The following is a 17,207-nucleotide window of genomic DNA, read 5'->3' as shown; positions in this document are numbered from 1 at the left end:
GATGCTGCCTAAGGGAAGCATATATAATGTAAACAGAATTGGTCCTAGCACTGAACCCTGTGGAACTCCATAATTAACCTCAGTGTGTGAAGAGGACTCTCCATTTACATGCACAAATTGGAGTCTATTAGATAGATATGATACAAACCACTGCAGTGCAGTACCTGTAATACCTACAGCATGTTCTAATCGCTCTAATAGGATATTATGGTCAACAGTATCGAATGCTGCACTGAGGTCTAGCAGGACAAGCACAGAGATGAGTCCACTGTCAGAGGCCATAAGAAGATCATTTGTAACCTTCACTAAAGCTGTTTCTGTGCTGTGATGAACTCTGAAACCTGACTGAAACTCTTCAAATAAGCCATTCCTCTGCAGATGATCTGTTAGCTGTTTGACAACTACTCTTTCAAGGATTTTTGATATGAAAGGAAGGTTGGAGATTGGCCTATAATTAGCTAAGACTGCTGGGTCTAGAGATGGCTTTTTGAGTAAAGGTTTAACTACAGCCAGCTTGAAGGCCTGTGGTACATAGCCGATCATTAGAGATAGGTTGATCATATTTAAGATCGAAGAATTAATTAATGGCAGGACTTCTTTGAGCAGTTTTGTAGGAATGGGGTCTAAAAGACACGTTGATGGTTTGGAGGAAGTAGTTATTGAAGTTAACTCAGAAAGATCAATTGGAGAAAAATAGTCTAACTTAACATCAATGGTACTAAGAGTAGCTGTAAATAATATTACATCTGTGGGATGATTATTGGTAATTTTTTCTCTAATGATAAAAATTTTATTTGTGAAGAAGTTCATGGAGTCATTACTAGTTAACGTTAAAGGGATGGTTGGCTCAAAAGAGCTCTGACTTTTTGTCAGCCTGGCTACAGTGCTGAAGAGAAACCTGGGGTTGTTCTTATTTTCTTCAATCAGTGATGAATAGTAAGATGTTCTGGCTTTGCGGAGGGCTTTCTTATAAAGCAGCAAACTATTTCTCCAGGCTAAATGATGATCCTCTAAATTTGTGACACACCATTTCCTCTCCAGATTACGAGTCATCTGCTTTAGGGTACGTGTTTGAGAATTATACTACGGAGTCAGGTACTTCTGATTTGAGACCTTAGGACCACAGGACCTACAGTATCCAGAGTCGTACGTAGTGAGGAGGTGAAATTATTAACAAGATAATCGACCTCTGTTGGGGTAGTGTTCAGATAGCTGCTCTGCTCTATGTTGGTACAGGGCATTGAAGATGATAACAGTGGGTGGATTATATTCTTAAACTTAGTTACAGCACTTTCAGAAAGACATCTACTTTGATAAAGTCTACTCTCCACCGCTGTGTAATCAATTATTGTAAATGTAAATGTTATCAGGAAATGATCAGACAGGAGAGGGTTTTCAGGAAACACTGTTAAATGTTCAGGTTCGATGCCATATGTTAAAACAAGATCTAGAGTGTGATTAAAGTGGTGGGTGGGTTCTTTTACATTTTGAGAAAAACCAATTGAGTCTAATAACAGATTAAATGCCATGTTGAGGCTGTCATTTTTAGCATCTACATGGATGTTAAAATCACCCACAATAATTATTTTATCTGAGCTCAGAACTAAATCAGATAAAAAGTCTGTGAAATCAGAGAGAACTCTGTGTAAGGCCCAGGTGGACGATAGATGATAACAAGTAAGACTGGTTTCTGAGTTTCACAGCTGGGGTGGACAATGTTAAGCATCAGGCTTTCAAATGAATTAAAAGTCTGTCTTGGTCTTTCATTAATTAATAGGCTGGTGTGAAAAATTGCTGCCACACCGCCCCCTCGGCCTGTGCTTCGAGATTTCTGGTAGTTAGAATGACTCGGGGGTGTTGATTCATTTAAACCAGGGGTGCTCACACTTTTTCCGCATGTGAGCTACTTATAAAATGACCAAGTCAACATGATCTACCCACTACAAAAATCCAAAACATATACTTATTTATAAATATATTGAGGATTCTTTATATCTACAATGTATATACATGCATAACCGCAATATCCAATATTTCACAACACAATTAACAATGTAAATTTTTTGTCATTACCTGAGTTTACTCTGATGACTTGCACTGAATTGAATCAGCCAGGGATGCATAGTCCGGAGAGTAGCTGCTGACGGCCAGCCTCAAACACACTTCCAAATGTTCATCAGTCATGTTGGAACGGTACTTGGACTTAATGATGTTCATGTGGGAAAATGATGACTCACATAAATAAGTGGAGCCGAATAATGCAGTCAAAGAGGCAGCACATTTCCTCATGTTGGGGTACTTTACTTCTGTGAGTAAGTTCCAGAACTGTCCATGATCTCTGGACTTCAGCTCAATGTTGGCTTGTAGTGTCAAAATCTCATCTTCCACTGCAGAAGAGTTCAGGTGAAATAGTTTTGCAATTTTTCATGCGAGTGAATCGACATCAGCATCTTCCCGAAAAGGATAGCACATGAAGGTAGCGACTGGCTCGAGCAAAGAAAAGTCTTGAAAGCGTTTGTCAAACTCTGACAGACAATTGTCAATCTGCTCTGTGTAGCATGCACTGTCAAGTTGCAAACAGGCCATCCCTTGCATCTCCAGCTCTGACGCCAGGTTTTGAAAGTTTATCAAATCATGGCGCTGCAGCTTTAAAGAGAGATGTTGCATCTTTCGTTTGAAAGCATTACCTGAGCTGATCATGTTGATCACTGTTTTGTCTTTTCCTTGCAGCTGTAGATTAAGGTCATTCAACATGTTTGTCAGATCGGTTAAAAATGCCAAGTCTAACAGCCACTGACCGTCATTAAGTTGCATGTATTCTGCTTGTCCAGCTACACGGAAAAACTCCTTAATCTCCGGACAGAGCTCTCGAAATCTTTGCAGGAATTTCCCTCGACTAAGCCACCTCACGTCAGTGTGTAGCAACAACTCAGAGTGGTCGCAGTCAGCCTTCTCCAGATGTGCACGAAATAACCGTCTTTGAAGAGATCTGGCGCGAATAGAACAGGCGATCTTTGTTGCAACATTCATGATCTCCTTCATGTTGAGCATTTTAGCGCATAACGCTTGTTGGTGGATTATGCAATGGTAATTTAGGAAGTCCGGGAAAGCATCGTCCTGCCTGCACTTGGCAATAAATCCATTCAAGCGGCCAACCATTGCGGGTGCTCCATCTGTGGTAATAGACACCAATTTGTACACTGGGAGCTGGGTTTTCTCGATAAAGTTTTTGAACGACTGAAATATGTCCTCTCCTCGCGTCTGTTCTTTCATGGGCAGGACTGTTAATAGCTCTTCTTTTGCAGTGATATCAGTAAACACCATACGAATGAAAATGCACACCTGGGCTGTGTCACTCACGTCCGTAGATTCGTCCAACTGCAGTGAGAAACACTGGCAATCTCCGATGTCCTTCCAAAGTTGCTGGGTTAAATCCTCCGCCATGGCTTCACAGCGCCGTGTAACTGTACTTCTTGACAGCTGGAGAGCTTTGATCGAAGATGTTATTTCTGCCTTATTTTTAAAGTCTCGGAACAATGAGTCAGCTGCTTCAACGAATGCCTCTTTTACCATCTCTCCATCTTGAAAAGACTTCTTGTTTTTAACGATGATGTGACTCACCCGGAACGATGCTTCGGTGGCGGCTTTCGCTTTTGAAGTTTGTTGTGTGAAAAATGACTGCTGTCCGGACAACTGGGATTTTAGTTCCTTCACCTTTTTCTTTCTTAGCTCGCTTTTCGGCGGGAATGTAGTGTCGTATTTTCCGTGAACAGTTCAAAAATGCCGCTCCACATTTCCCTTCTTTGGCATTGCGATGGCAGCCTGGCAGATGAGGCAAACGCACTTCGAAAATGACATCGTGAAAAAAAAGTCTTCCTCCCATTCCGTATGAAAGTGATACGTTTTTGTCTTCTTACTTGGTCCAGCTCCCTCACTCATTTTTAACCCTTTCTTAGGTTTAGAAAAAAACCGAGAGCTAAAAACTCGCTGACTAGCTTGTCAGTTTTACTACACTTCGCGCCGCTGTTTGCACATGCGCAGCGACCTAAGCGTCAGAAAAAAATCCGATGTCATCTGACTGGCTTCCCTGTATCAATCAAGTGACGGGATGGATGATAGGCTGGCATCTATTTTTTTAATGCCATGCGATCTACCAATACTACCTTTGCGATCGACTGGTCGATCGCGATCGACGTATTGAGCACCCCTGATTTAAACTAACAGAATCATCCTGCTGCAACCAGGTTTCTGTAAGGCAGAGTAAATCAATTTGTTGATCAATTATTAAGTCATGTACAGAGACTTGGAGGAGAGAGACCTAATATTTAATAATCCACATTTCACTGTTTTACTCTTTGGTCCAGAGTACTGTATTGTTCTTTCTTTGTAATTGTTTATATTTAAGTTGTTTGTTGCTGGTTTTTAGTTTGTTTTTTTGTCTTTTTGGAAGCTGACACAGTCTCTATGGAGATGGGTTTTTGGGGGGGTAGCAGGAGGAGAGAAGCTGCAGAGAGGCGTGTAAGACTGCAACTCTGCTTCCTGGTCCCAACTCTGGATAGACATATTTTCGGGGGTTTTAATAAATTTGTCCATATTTCTAGAAATGAGAGCTGCTCCATCCAAAGTGGGATGGATGCCGTCTCTCCTAACAAGACCAGGTTTCCTCCAGAAGGTTTGCCAATTATCTATGAAGCCCACATCATTTCTGGGACACCACTCAGACAGTCAGCAATAGGTGTGACTGATTGATTGCTTACATATCTGGCTGTAGTTAAACCTTTACTCAAACAGCCATCTCTAGACCCAGCAGTCTTAGCTAATTATAGGCCAATCTCCAACCTTCCTTTCATATCAAAAATCCTTGAAAGAGTAGTTGTCAAACAGCTAACAGATCATCTGCAGAGGAATGGTTTATTTGAAGAGTTTCAGTCAGGTTTCAGAGCTCAGCACAGCACAGAAACAGCTTTAGTGAAGGTTACAAATGATCTTCTTATGGCCTCTGACAGTGGACTCATCTCTGTGCTTGTCCTGCTAGACCTCAGTGCAGCGTTCGATACTGTTGATCATAATATCCTATTAGAGCGATTAGAACATGCTGTAGGTATTACAAGTACTGCGCTGCAGTGGTTTGTATCATATCTATCTAATAGACTCCAATTTGTGCATGTAAATGGAGAGTCCTCTTCACACACTGAGGTTAATTATGGAGTTCCACAGGGTTCAGTGCTAGGACCAATTCTGTTTACATTATACATGCTTCCCTTAGGCAGTATCATTAGAAGACATAGCATACATTTTCACTGCTATGCAGATGACACCCAGCTCTATCTGTCCATGAAGCCAGATAACACACACCAATTAGTTAAACTGCAGGAATGTCTTAAAGACATAAAGACCTGGATGGCCGCTAACTTTCTGCTTCTTAATTCAGATAAAACTGAGGTTATTGTACTCGGCCCTGAAAATCTTAGAAATATGGTATCTAATCAGATTCTTACTCTGGATGGCATTACCTTGGCCTCCAGTAACGCGGTGAGGAACCTTGGAGTCATTTTTGACCAGGACATGTCCTTCAACGCACATATTAAACAAATATGTAAGACTGCTTTCTTCCATTTGCGCAACATCTCTAAAATTAGAAATATCCTGTCTCAGAGTGACGCGGAAAAACTAGTTCATGCATTTATTACTTCCAGGCTGGACTACTGTAATTCATTATTATCAGGATGTCCAAAAAACTCACTGAAAAGCCTTCAGCTAATCCAAAATGCTGCAGCAAGAGTCCTGACAGGGACTAGAAAGAGAGAGCATATTTCTCCTGTTTTGGCTTCCCTTCATTGGCTTCCTGTTAAATCCAGAATTGAATTCAAAATCCTGCTCCTCACATACAAGGTCTTAAATAATCAGGCCCCATCTTATCTTAATGACCTTGTAGTACCATATCACCCTATTAGAGCGCTCCGCTCTCGCTCTGCAGGCCTACTTGTTGTTCCTAGAGTATTTAAAAGTAGAATGGGAGGGAGAGCCTTCAGTTTTCAGGCCCCTCTTCTGTGGAACCAGCTTCCAGTTTGGATTCGGGAGACAGACACTATCTCTACTTTTAAGATTAGGCTTAAAACTTTCCTTTTTTCTAAAGCATATAGTTAGGGCTGGACCAGGTGACCCTGAATCCTCCCTTTGTTATGCTGCAATAGATGTAGGCTGCTGGGGGATTCCCATGATGCATTGAGTTTTTCCTTTCCAGTCACCTTTCTCACTCACTATGTATTAATAGACCTCTCTGCATTGAATCATATCTGTTATTAACCTCTGTCTCTCTTCCACAGCATGTCTTTATCCTGTCTTCCTTCTCTCACCCCAACCGGTCGCAGCAGATGGCCGCCCCTCCCTGAGCCTGGTTCTGCCGGAGGTTTCTTCCTGTTAAAAGGGAGTTTTTCCTTCCCACTGTCGCCAAAGTGCTTGCTCATAGGGGGTCATATGATTGTTGGGTTTTTCTCTGTATCTATGAAGCGCCTTGAGGCGACTTTTGTTGTGATTTGGCGCTATATAAATAAAATTGAATTGAATTGAATTGAATTGAAAATATCAGTCAAGTTTCTTATATGGTAGTACTTTGTTATAGCTCAGTGTTTTGTTTTGTTTTTGCCTACAGTGGATAAATTGTGCAAAATGAACAATATTGGCGAGTTTCTCTTTTTTCAGCGTTGGAATTTATTAACATGTATAACTTGCAGTTGTGAATTTCATGTGCGTGTTTTTTTTGTTTTTTTTTTGTTTCTCTAGGTTCCAGACAGAAGTCAACTATGACACACTGGAGATCAGGGATGGCCCCTCAGCATCCTCTCTCCTGATCGGCGAATACCATGGTACCCAAGCGCCTCATTTCCTGATTTCCACATCAAACTTCCTGTTCCTGTTGTTCACTACAGACAACAGCCGCTCTGCCACAGGCTTCAGCATCAGATATGAAAGTAAGTCTAAATGACTGATAGACTGAAATGCCTGGTAGACACACTCGAAATTGCTTACAGACGCAAATACACTCAACCTTTTGACACTGCGGCGGTTGTGTGATGTGATTTTCAGGTGTGAAAATGGAGTCAGACTCGTGTCTTGATCCTGGTATCCCAGTGAATGGTCGTCGCCATGGCAGCAGCTTTTCCATTGGCTCTCGTGTGTCATTTACATGTGACCCGGGATACACACTTAGTGATCAGGAGCCAATTGTTTGCGAGCAGAATCATCAGTGGAGTCACGCTCTTCCCAGTTGTGATGGTTAGTATCTTCTTTTATTTTATTTGATCTCTTACAGGAATTACCCTGTAGCGTGAGTAATACAATCAGGGGCGAATGCTGTTCTCTCGTGACTCACCTCACACATAGTTTCACATTCTCTAAACATGGAAAAGAGTGAAAAAACGTTGTCAACATACAGCACATACTGACAGAGCAGGCCATTGTGGTTTGGGGTTTGTTTTCTTTTAACTAAAGACATTGCCCAGTTTTTGCCTCCAGAAGTGCTTAGTTGGGAGAACAGCTTGAAATAGCTTTATAAATACACCTCTCAAGCCAAAAGCTGCATTAAATGCTTTCATTGGCAAAATAAGTCATCTTGAGCTGAATTTAATTCTGGCCAAATTGTTGTTTGATTGATTATGTGTGTTTTAGAGTTGATGTTTTTAATTCTCCAACTGAATATTGCAACTAAGAAATAGTAGCCACCACAGTCTTTTGTAGGGATTTTTATCTAATCATTTTATTTACACTGGAAATCAATGTATGAGCTCTTTTTTAAGTTAATCTGGCACTACAGGAAAAGTTGAAATTGCATCTTGCTTTGATAGACTTTTGAAAGATTGCTAAATATCAGACTTTGTTATACTATTTAGCACTTTTCTTACAATCCATCTCAACTATAACTATATACATCTCTGTCTTTCGGTGTCTAAATAAATGAATATGTGTCCTTGAAAAGCTTTGGTACAGCATGTGCCAGTCTCATTTAAAGATTATTCTTTAGAAAGAATGATGTGTCCAAACTGCAAGGCTAAAATAAATTAAAAGAGAAAATTTAATTGTTCCAAAGGTGCATAAACACACTTGTGTTCGCTGGACCTTGGACAGGGCTCCATTCTATCACTTGGCTACAACATACAGGCAGATGCACACTGAACTTGACATCTGCTGTATGTACATTTTCTCTGAAGATCTAGAGACACTGTTTTTTTCACTCATGTTCAATCCTGTCCTCATAGCTAAACATTTTTAAGGGAATGTTTTTTTGTTTGTTAAGCCACTTACCACTGACATATGAATCATTCAAAAAATAAAATAAGCCTCTAACTCAGGGGACAGCTTTGTGTCTACACATAACAGACAATATAAAGTAGCAAGGAGGCAGTTTTTAAATTGCACCTTTAAGCACTTTGTTACTAGCAGCCTAGTGCAAAAACACATCATTTGTCAATTTCAGTCAGTTGATGCTGTCAAAACAAGTGGATTCTGAACTCAAAAAAGTACAGTTAAACTTTCCTCTACCATGTGATAAAGCAGGTAGAGGAAAGCAGCTTCCTTTTTCAGCATTGCAAACAAGACAGAACATATCAATCATGGACTGGCCTCCCCAGAGCGTTGATGTCAATATTATTGAAGCAATGTGGGATCATCTTGACAGAGAACAGAACTAAATCTGGCCAACATCCAAAGAAGAGCTTTAAATGTCCTTCAAGAACCTTGGAGGACTATTCCTGAAAACTACCTAGATTCATTAAAAGTACGCTTGCTCAAGAGAGTTCAGGCTGTGTTGAGGAATAAAGGTGGTCATAACCAAATATTGACATTCATGCTCACTGAAGTTGCACAGAAACTTCTTTTGTGTTTCCTTATGTTGGCGCAATTTTGCATGCACTTTAATAAATCTCTATCCGTATTCTCCATTTGGTAGCAAAAAGTAAAGAATTGATGGGTGGCTCAAGATTTCTGCAGATTACTGTTTATACTAAATTTTCTGCGTGGTCACTTCATTTCTACACTGACCCTGAACATTGAAACCTCGTTTGAATATCAACACAAAATACAGGAGACTAAAGATGGAAGAGGCAGAAAAGAGGATCAGTCTGTGTCAGAGGTAAAAGACATTTGAAAGGGAAGGTGCTTTCAGTGACACCAGTAGCTACTTTCCTTCATAGCAGAATATTGAAGAAAAAAAAGTCTGTTCTCTCACTTCTGCCTTTTGCCCTTTAACTTTTTGCAACAGACAGCTGTAATTGAGCAAACAGTCTTCACTCCCACCACAATGACTCAAGCTGGACATTTAGCCTTTGTGAACTTATTTAGGTCAATAGAAATTACTGAAACAGATGCTCCCTGGCTATTCAAAGGGCTTCCTAGTGAGCGTTTTTCCACAGCTTATGCTATGGTGGGAGTTAAACAAACAGCATCTCATCTGCTCTGCCAATTGAACATAATCAAATATGAAAATGAAAGGATATCACAAGTTAGGAGTAAGTTCATGGCAAAGCAATCTATGTCATACTTGCAGCCATGTAAGGCAAATAGTTTTAAACCGGCACTGTGACATTTTCAATTTTCAGCCAGGCATGCCACTGAATGAGACAGCTGTCACATTATAAGACACGTTATTTCAGAATGGCACTTTTCTGAAATGGTGTGTAAGACTTGACTTAATGTAATGTGAGATATAGTGTGCTTTTGGGCAAAGATCACAGTGGAATTATGTGTTAAGTATATTATTACACTACTGAAATTTAGATTAATCACACTTGGCTGCATGTTGTGGAAGTGTGGGACAAAACAACAAGTCTTGCAAATACTGAGCAAACCTACAATATCTACTCACAAAATTCTTGGTTATTCTATTTAAAAGAGCAAAGAAATCATCTTTAAGCTCTCCCACAGGCATGCTGGAAGCGATTCATACACACACTCGCACCCATTAATGGCAATAATGTTATTTACAGGACAGTCTCAGAGGCACAGTTAACATTTCATACACACTACATTACACAGACAGCACTGCATTTAAAATAAAAAGCAAAATGACATGTCATCACCCCCCCAGGCATGCAGGCACCATTCCCTTTCAGTAATGCCAGAACGTCTATTCAACACAAACTATTCATCTTATTCCTGCAGGTCAGTTAAATCACCAAACAGATAACGCTGGCTGCTCTTTTATGTGTCAGGAAGAGTATTGAAGGGGTGCTGTGACATTTTAAAGCATGCAGTTGGTGCCAAGACAACAACTTGTTAGAAGTGACCAAAGTTAGAGAATCACTTAAGAAGACTAAGAATGTATTTAAAGACTAAGAAAAGGGAAGGAGGAGGAATGATGCTGAAAACTGATATGCTATCTCTATATATTTATCTCTCCTCTCTGAAAACCAAGCAGCTCTTTCTTTAGAATCCAGCCTCTTTCTGTTTCATTTTTTTTTTTTTGTTGGTCATGAATCGTCTCTCTTTCTTGTCACATTCTTTCTATGCATGGTTATACACCTCACAGTTTCTCACACACATTTTCTTAACGATCTCTCTCTCTCTCTTTTCACACACAGATGATTAGGACCACCAAAGTATGAACCGTTACACACGTTACATACATTACGTACAGACAGATAGGCCTGTTCGACATAACGATATATATTGGTCTATCGTTTCATTTTACGCTATCGTTTGTTTCGTGGTGTCGCAAAATAAACTAAGGCAATATTTTTTCATCGTTTTGATGGTCCCTGTAGTGGCTATATTAATTTCTTAAAGTTCTCTCTTTCTCTTATATTTAATATAACCACACTACGAGCGCCTGTTTTAACCACAACGACGGTAACACCATCGCGTGTCCGCTTACCTTTCACAATAAAGCTCAAGATCCTGTTGAGACTTTTCAGAATAAACTGAATCACGTGAAAGAGCAGATTATTTACGGATGAGAAGTAAAAAAAGAGCCGCCAGGTGCTAAAAAATAAACCTTAGACTCAAACGTTAGAACAGACTTTTCCCCGCAGCACGCCGTGTAATAAATACTCACAAAGAAAACGGCGGCTGTTACAACTTATGTCTAAAAATGTATAGTTTCATGCATCGGTTAAAACACTCGACTCCAGACACACGACATCCAGCTGGAAACACTTCCCGCAAGTCGAGCTGCCCGAGATTCACAGAATTTACAGAAAATGTTACATTTTTGTGATTTATATCGTTATCGGGATTATAGATGTCTTATATCGGGATATGAGATTTTGGTCATATGGCACAGCCCTACAGACAGACATGCGCATGTGCTTCCCTTAACAAGGGTCATTTAGTCAGACAGTGTCCTAGTTTTTGCCAAATCCTGATGGGAGTCTGAAAAGCTGGCACAGGTTACCGCAACACTCACAAGACAGCTAGTCAGTGAGAGGGAACAGCTCGTATCACAGCTTCTGAAATCAACCCCAGCCCTGTTGAAATATGATATAGAATAGTAGGAAGAAAAATGATCAGACTGAGAGATTGAGAGAGAGAGAGGGGTGAAGACGAGGTCTGCACGCTGGAGTACCTGCAGCACGAAGAAATTAGAGGAGCTGTGAAATCTGTCCTCATAAATGCAAAATCATAAATAGTCTTTTTATAAACCTTTCACCAAACAAATGACTACTGCATTTATCTCTGTAGCTAAAAGATGCGTTTGTGTACCAAAATATATATAAATTGACAGTGAAGAAAAATGTTTTGTCTGTTTGTTTTGTTTATAGTCTGGAATCCATTTGTTTTATAGCTGACAAAGAGATTCCTTTTATTGCCATGCCAGTCAAACACCTTGAAGCGCTTTAATTGAATTAAATTTATCTGAACTGCTCTGAATAGTACTGAAAGCGATGAAAGCTCAGTCAAAGAGAAGCAAAGAGTCAATATATTATCTTAGTTCAGAAGTCTCTGATGTACTGCTAGCTCTCTTTTACTCTCCATTACATTGCTATGGCATTTTTCATTCTGCAGTACCCCAAATGAATTTGTCCCGTTCCATATCAGTGAATTGCTCTGTGTGGAGGCTAGGTATCTGGTAACACACACACACACCAATCTCTCACTCTCTTTTAACAAACCAGTCTCTGTTTGTCTGTGACATTCTCCCTGCTCTTTCCTTTTGTCCTTTTGTTTCTGCAGTAAGCTCATCTTTAACCTTTGTTTCGTTCACTTTGCAAAATCTCTTTGCAAAAGCTTTTCTAACACAAAGGGTGTTTGCTGAAATCAGCACTGCTCATTGCTCACTGCTCATACTATACAGTAGAATGTTTGCACGCATAACAGGTCGATTTACCTACAAGACCTGAGACACCAGGTTTTGGTATTAGAGTTATGTATGACTAACATCTTAAGATCTTTATTCTTTATTATTATACGTTGTTCTACTGTACATTAATCTTTCTTCTTATGTAATCATAGAGTAAGTCTTCAGTACAGGCCTGAATTTAACACCATGCTAACTACACCAAATTCAGGGGGGATTTTCTGCAGGCTGGGGGGAAAAAAGCCAAGGTCCCAGGAATTTAATAAAGAATTTATATTAATCTGCCAGTAGGTGGTGAGAAGAGTTGGGATCGTTACTCAAAAAATAAGTAATCTATTAGAAATGCTGGTTTCTTTTTTAAAAGATAATAATGTAATACTGTACTTACTTAGTTATCCATGGTGAAAGTAATTAATCACATTAATTTTGTGTCATGACCTAAAATGTATTGTCACATAGTTACCGGTTAAGAATATCTACCTCAGCCCCCTCTCCTGCAGCCTGGTTCCAATCTGAAATAACGAAAGCATCACTATAGTCTTTATTTTAGTGTTGCTAAGTTTGAACAAAAAGCAAAGTTGAAAACCAACTCTAAGAGATTTCAAAATGTTTTCCACACTGATTCTACTCTAACATGTAGAAATGGATGCTACAACGCTAGAAGCCCGATTCATCATCACTGCTTTTTTTTAACACTGTTAAAGATCAGGCTCTGGCTGCTGGGCTAGGCTTTTAACATCCCTCTGGGTTCTTCACTAGCTTTGTCAAAGCATGCTGTCACTTTTCACATACTTGTAATGAGCCAAGCTGTGTTAGCAGCATTATGTTTCTGTCTTGGACGCAGTTTTCACTTTACCATTGTGCTATTGTCCTGCGTGCAATAAAAACAAATGTAGTGTCCATATTGTCGCTTCTCAAAAGTTGTAGAGCACCCCACCATTTTCCTCCTCCCTGGAAGGGAAAGGCATGTTCGCCATTATGCAGTCAACTAAAGACCCTTTGTAATACAAGTAACTACATAATTGAACTATAACATGATTACTGAATTAAGTACAATAATGCAATACTTTCTTGTGTTACTGAAAAATGTAATGTGACAATAGTAACATGTTACTTTGGAACTCATTACACCGATCACTGGTGGCGACCTCTTAACGGTACTGAAGACGTGTACATTTTTAGTTTTTTGAATAAAAGAAAATATCCAGCTGTGTTCCAATCTTCTCTGTCTGTCACATTTTCAGCTCTTTGTGGAGGTTATGTTTATGGTAAAACGGGAACAATTCTGTCTCCTGGCTTTCCTGACTTCTACCCCAATTCTCTTAACTGCACCTGGACTATAGAAGTGTCCCATGGAAAAGGTAAGAATGCTCAAATGTAATGGAAATGTCAATCACTGGTTATAACATGTTAAATTATGTATTTTTTCATATTTTAATAATATGGAAAAATGTGTTAGGCAATGAAATGTGGCTGCTCTTTGCCACAAATTCTCCAGTGTACACTTGGACAATTTTTCAAGTGTAAAAAATAGTTCTCTTAGACAACTTGCCACAGCCCTCTCACTATGTTCATGTAATGCCTCTTCATGTAATGCCAGACTGACTCAGAGATGTTGAGATCAGAGCGCTGTGGGGGTTCTATGGTTTTCTTGTCACTGCAGATAGTTTTATATGACTTACACATTATGCAAGATGGATTTGGGACAGAGCATATTCCTCACTGATGGTACTGGATGATGGATAAGAATCTCATGTACAGTGGCTTAGACTATTGCTTATATATATTGCCTGATAGAGTGTATGCTTTGCATATCTGTAACTGTCTATCTTACACTGCATGCCTATCCATCCATTCTTGCATTCATCTATCCTTTCATCCATCTATCCATTTTGCCATCTGTTCTTTCAGGAGTCCATTTGGTTTTCCACACTTTCCATCTGGAAGAGAACCATGACTACTTGTCAATCACAGAGGATGGCAATTTTCAGGTTCCGGTAGCTCGACTCACTGGCTCTGTGCTGCCTCCTAGTGTTAAAGCCGGACTCTATGGGAACTTCAGCGCTCAGCTACGGTTTATTTCAGATTTTTCCATGAGTTACGAAGGATTTAATATCACTTTCTCAGGTAAGAACACCTGAACACAATTTTTTTACTTCTTTTTTAGCATTGCATTGGCTAAAATTCATTTTAAAGCAAATTACAAGGCTTATTAAGTTGGCCTGTTAGTGACTGTATGATGATCCCTTACCAAAAAATAAATAAATAAATAACAAATTCACTGACTTTTCTTTAATGGCAGACTGTTGAAATTTTCAAACTAATAAACCAAATTGTTAGATACAGTGTTTCACCTGCTCAAGTAACTTTTTAATATGCGATGAAAAATGGGTTTTATGCATTATTAAACCTAACTGGTTATTTTGGCAGATATGCAGTACATCTGGTTAAGTGCTGCACTTACATTTAAACGCTTTTATTTGGGACCTGATACATGATACACTAATTTTTGACAGTTTTCTTAAGTATTTCAAACCTATTTGGCACTACAGATTACAGAGCTTCCTATCTCAGTGGATGAAGCAGTCTTAGATGAGACTGCTGCATATGTTTTCATAATGAGATGAAGCAGGGAAAACTAAATCAAATGTGTCCTTTTTAACATGCTTGTAATTTAAGCTAATGACAGTTTAATAAATTAATCTTTAAGTATTTAAATTATTCTGGGGAATTTAAAATGAGTCTTTATGACTCTTAAGTGACACAGCTCCAAATGCTTACATGTAGTGTTAATGCATTTCTTTCTAGTGTTGGCTAATATACCAATTTTTGCACACTTCTTATTAATTAATACCTTCTTTCTTTTTATGCTGACTCATGACAATTTGTCTCTACAGAGTATGACTTGGAGCCATGTGAGGATCCTGGTGTACCAGCATCCAGCAGGAGAATGGGACTCAGCTTTCAAGTTGGTGATTCATTGAACTTTTCTTGCTTCCCTGGCTACCGACTTGAGGGAGAGAGCAAGATCACTTGCCTGGGAGGAGGCAGGCGAGTCTGGAGCAACACGCTACCACGATGTATAGGTAAGATGTCAGCGCTTAGGTTGACTGATTTGCCAGAAATATAAATTGATAGCCACAGCATGCAAAACAGAAATCATGGTAGATTATTTCTTCATTTGAAAAACATTTCCATTGCTAGCAGGAGTCAAACTGGACTTTCTGAGGTTGTGAATATATTTGCAAACTTAAAAAAAAAAAAAAAAAAAGTATTGTTATTTAAAAAAAAATTTTGGTGTTCTTAAAAAATGTAAATTAAAAAAATAAAATTCCTTTATTCTCTCATTACACAGTCATTTTTAACAAATTCATTTTGCTAGTGTTATTGCACCAACAGGGTGCTATTAGGTTAAACAGGATGACATTAGAGATGCTCTTTTTACATTCAGACTATTTTTTATGTAATATTAAACTAAAAAATATAATGTTGAAGATGTTATCTCTTCTATGAAAACAACTGGCAGGTGGCAAATAAAACAAAACTTTTAAAGTAAATTCTTGGCCATATGAATAAACCTGGAGCATTGTTCTAATTCAACAGTATTACTGTATTGCTAACGTAACAATAATCGACTTGTTAAATGTTAGTTTTATTTGCTAGAATTTTGCTCTTTGCACGTTGTAACTTCTTAGCGTTTGATGCGTATCAATGTTTTCTTGGATCCTGGTGGTAATTTGCGAGTCTGACTGGTGGTTGCTGGTAATTTTGAAGCCCAGAAAGAGCAGACTGAAAATGCTATAATAGCATTATCTGTCAAGAGATCAAGCCTGACTAAGAGGAAACTAAGCAAGAGCAGCTGGCAATGTGCACTAGTTTCATCCCCTTTCGTTCCTTCTAAATGTTCCTCTCTTTAGCGCTATGTCTCTGTCTAAATTTCTGTTTCTCCTTCTCTTCCTCTATATTTTGACAGTCCTTTGATAGATAATTGGGGCATTAGGCGCTATATGAAAAGTGTTAATACCGTGCCTTTTGTTACTCCCCTTTTCCCTTTTCTAATTTCTTTCTGAGCATTTTCAGGCTTGTCTGTCTTGGTTCATCTGCTATCTCTTCTTCTTTTCTTCCCCTTCCAATTCTCTCTTTATCCCTTTCCTGCCCCTCTTCTCGAGGCTCTGTTCTCTTACTCCCACTCTATTGTACTCTTTTCACTTTAAAAGGAATTTCTGAAGAATTGCTGTGACTCTCCTTTATTTATGCTCCTTACCTCCTACCTTAATCTGCTTTAGACACGACAGAACATTTACAGAAATGTTGTTTTGAATTTCAAATTTCTTCAGATTTGATAAACACTGCGTCTTTTTTTAGTGTGTTTTATATTGTTTCAAACCACCCTCTCTCGTCTGTCTCATTACTCCCATTTCCTGTTTTTTTCTTCTAAGTAGTGGTGGTCCTCTTCAGTGGGAGTTAAAAGCCTGCTCAGCTCTCTTCTTTTATCTCCTCCTCATTTGCATATGACAAAACACTATTTGTACAAAGTACCAGTTTATATGAATTCCTAAACTTTGATAGGCACGGCACCTGCTAGATCATTCTGTATAATTTCATGAAGGACTTCTCCGACATACTTATCCAGCCTTATTGTTTACAGGGTTTTTTTGTGTGTTGTTTTGTTTTTCTGCCCTTTTATCAATGTTTTGTCGTTTATTTTCAAGTTATTTTGTTGTTTTTGTAGCATATTTCAGACAATGCTTTTTGAACTGCAGTACAGTGCAAGAGCCTTGAGCCAGCAGTCATTTCTTTATATTTTTGCAGGGTTTTTTTTTTTTTTTGGACTTGAACAGTAGTTGTCCCGGCTTTCTGAAGGTCTTTCAAATGTTTCAACATTGGCTGCTTTGTCTCTCATTTTCAGTCCAGTCCT

The 17,207-nt window shown here is 39.0% G+C and overlaps 1 protein-coding gene across 3 annotated transcripts in view; it reads left to right on the top strand.

The window, feature by feature from the left end:
• LOC113023905 (CUB and sushi domain-containing protein 1) overlaps positions 1-17,207 on the top strand; it is a 435,654-nt gene that overhangs the window by 302,761 nt on the left and 115,686 nt on the right. For all 3 annotated transcript variants that reach the window (XM_026170386.1, XM_026170376.1, XM_026170368.1), the window contains 5 exons: positions 6,784-6,971; positions 7,087-7,275; positions 13,534-13,650; positions 14,201-14,416; positions 15,187-15,375. In XM_026170386.1, coding sequence (XP_026026171.1) covers positions 6,784-6,971; positions 7,087-7,275; positions 13,534-13,650; positions 14,201-14,416; positions 15,187-15,375 — 899 coding nt within the window. The remainder of the gene's footprint in view (positions 1-6,783; positions 6,972-7,086; positions 7,276-13,533; positions 13,651-14,200; positions 14,417-15,186; positions 15,376-17,207) is intronic.

The sequence above is a fragment of the Astatotilapia calliptera genome, chromosome 1, assembly GCF_900246225.1.
Source record: "Astatotilapia calliptera chromosome 1, fAstCal1.2, whole genome shotgun sequence".
NCBI classification, from domain to species: domain Eukaryota; kingdom Metazoa; phylum Chordata; class Actinopteri; order Cichliformes; family Cichlidae; genus Astatotilapia; species Astatotilapia calliptera.
This window is presented reverse-complemented; position numbering and strand designations above follow the sequence as displayed.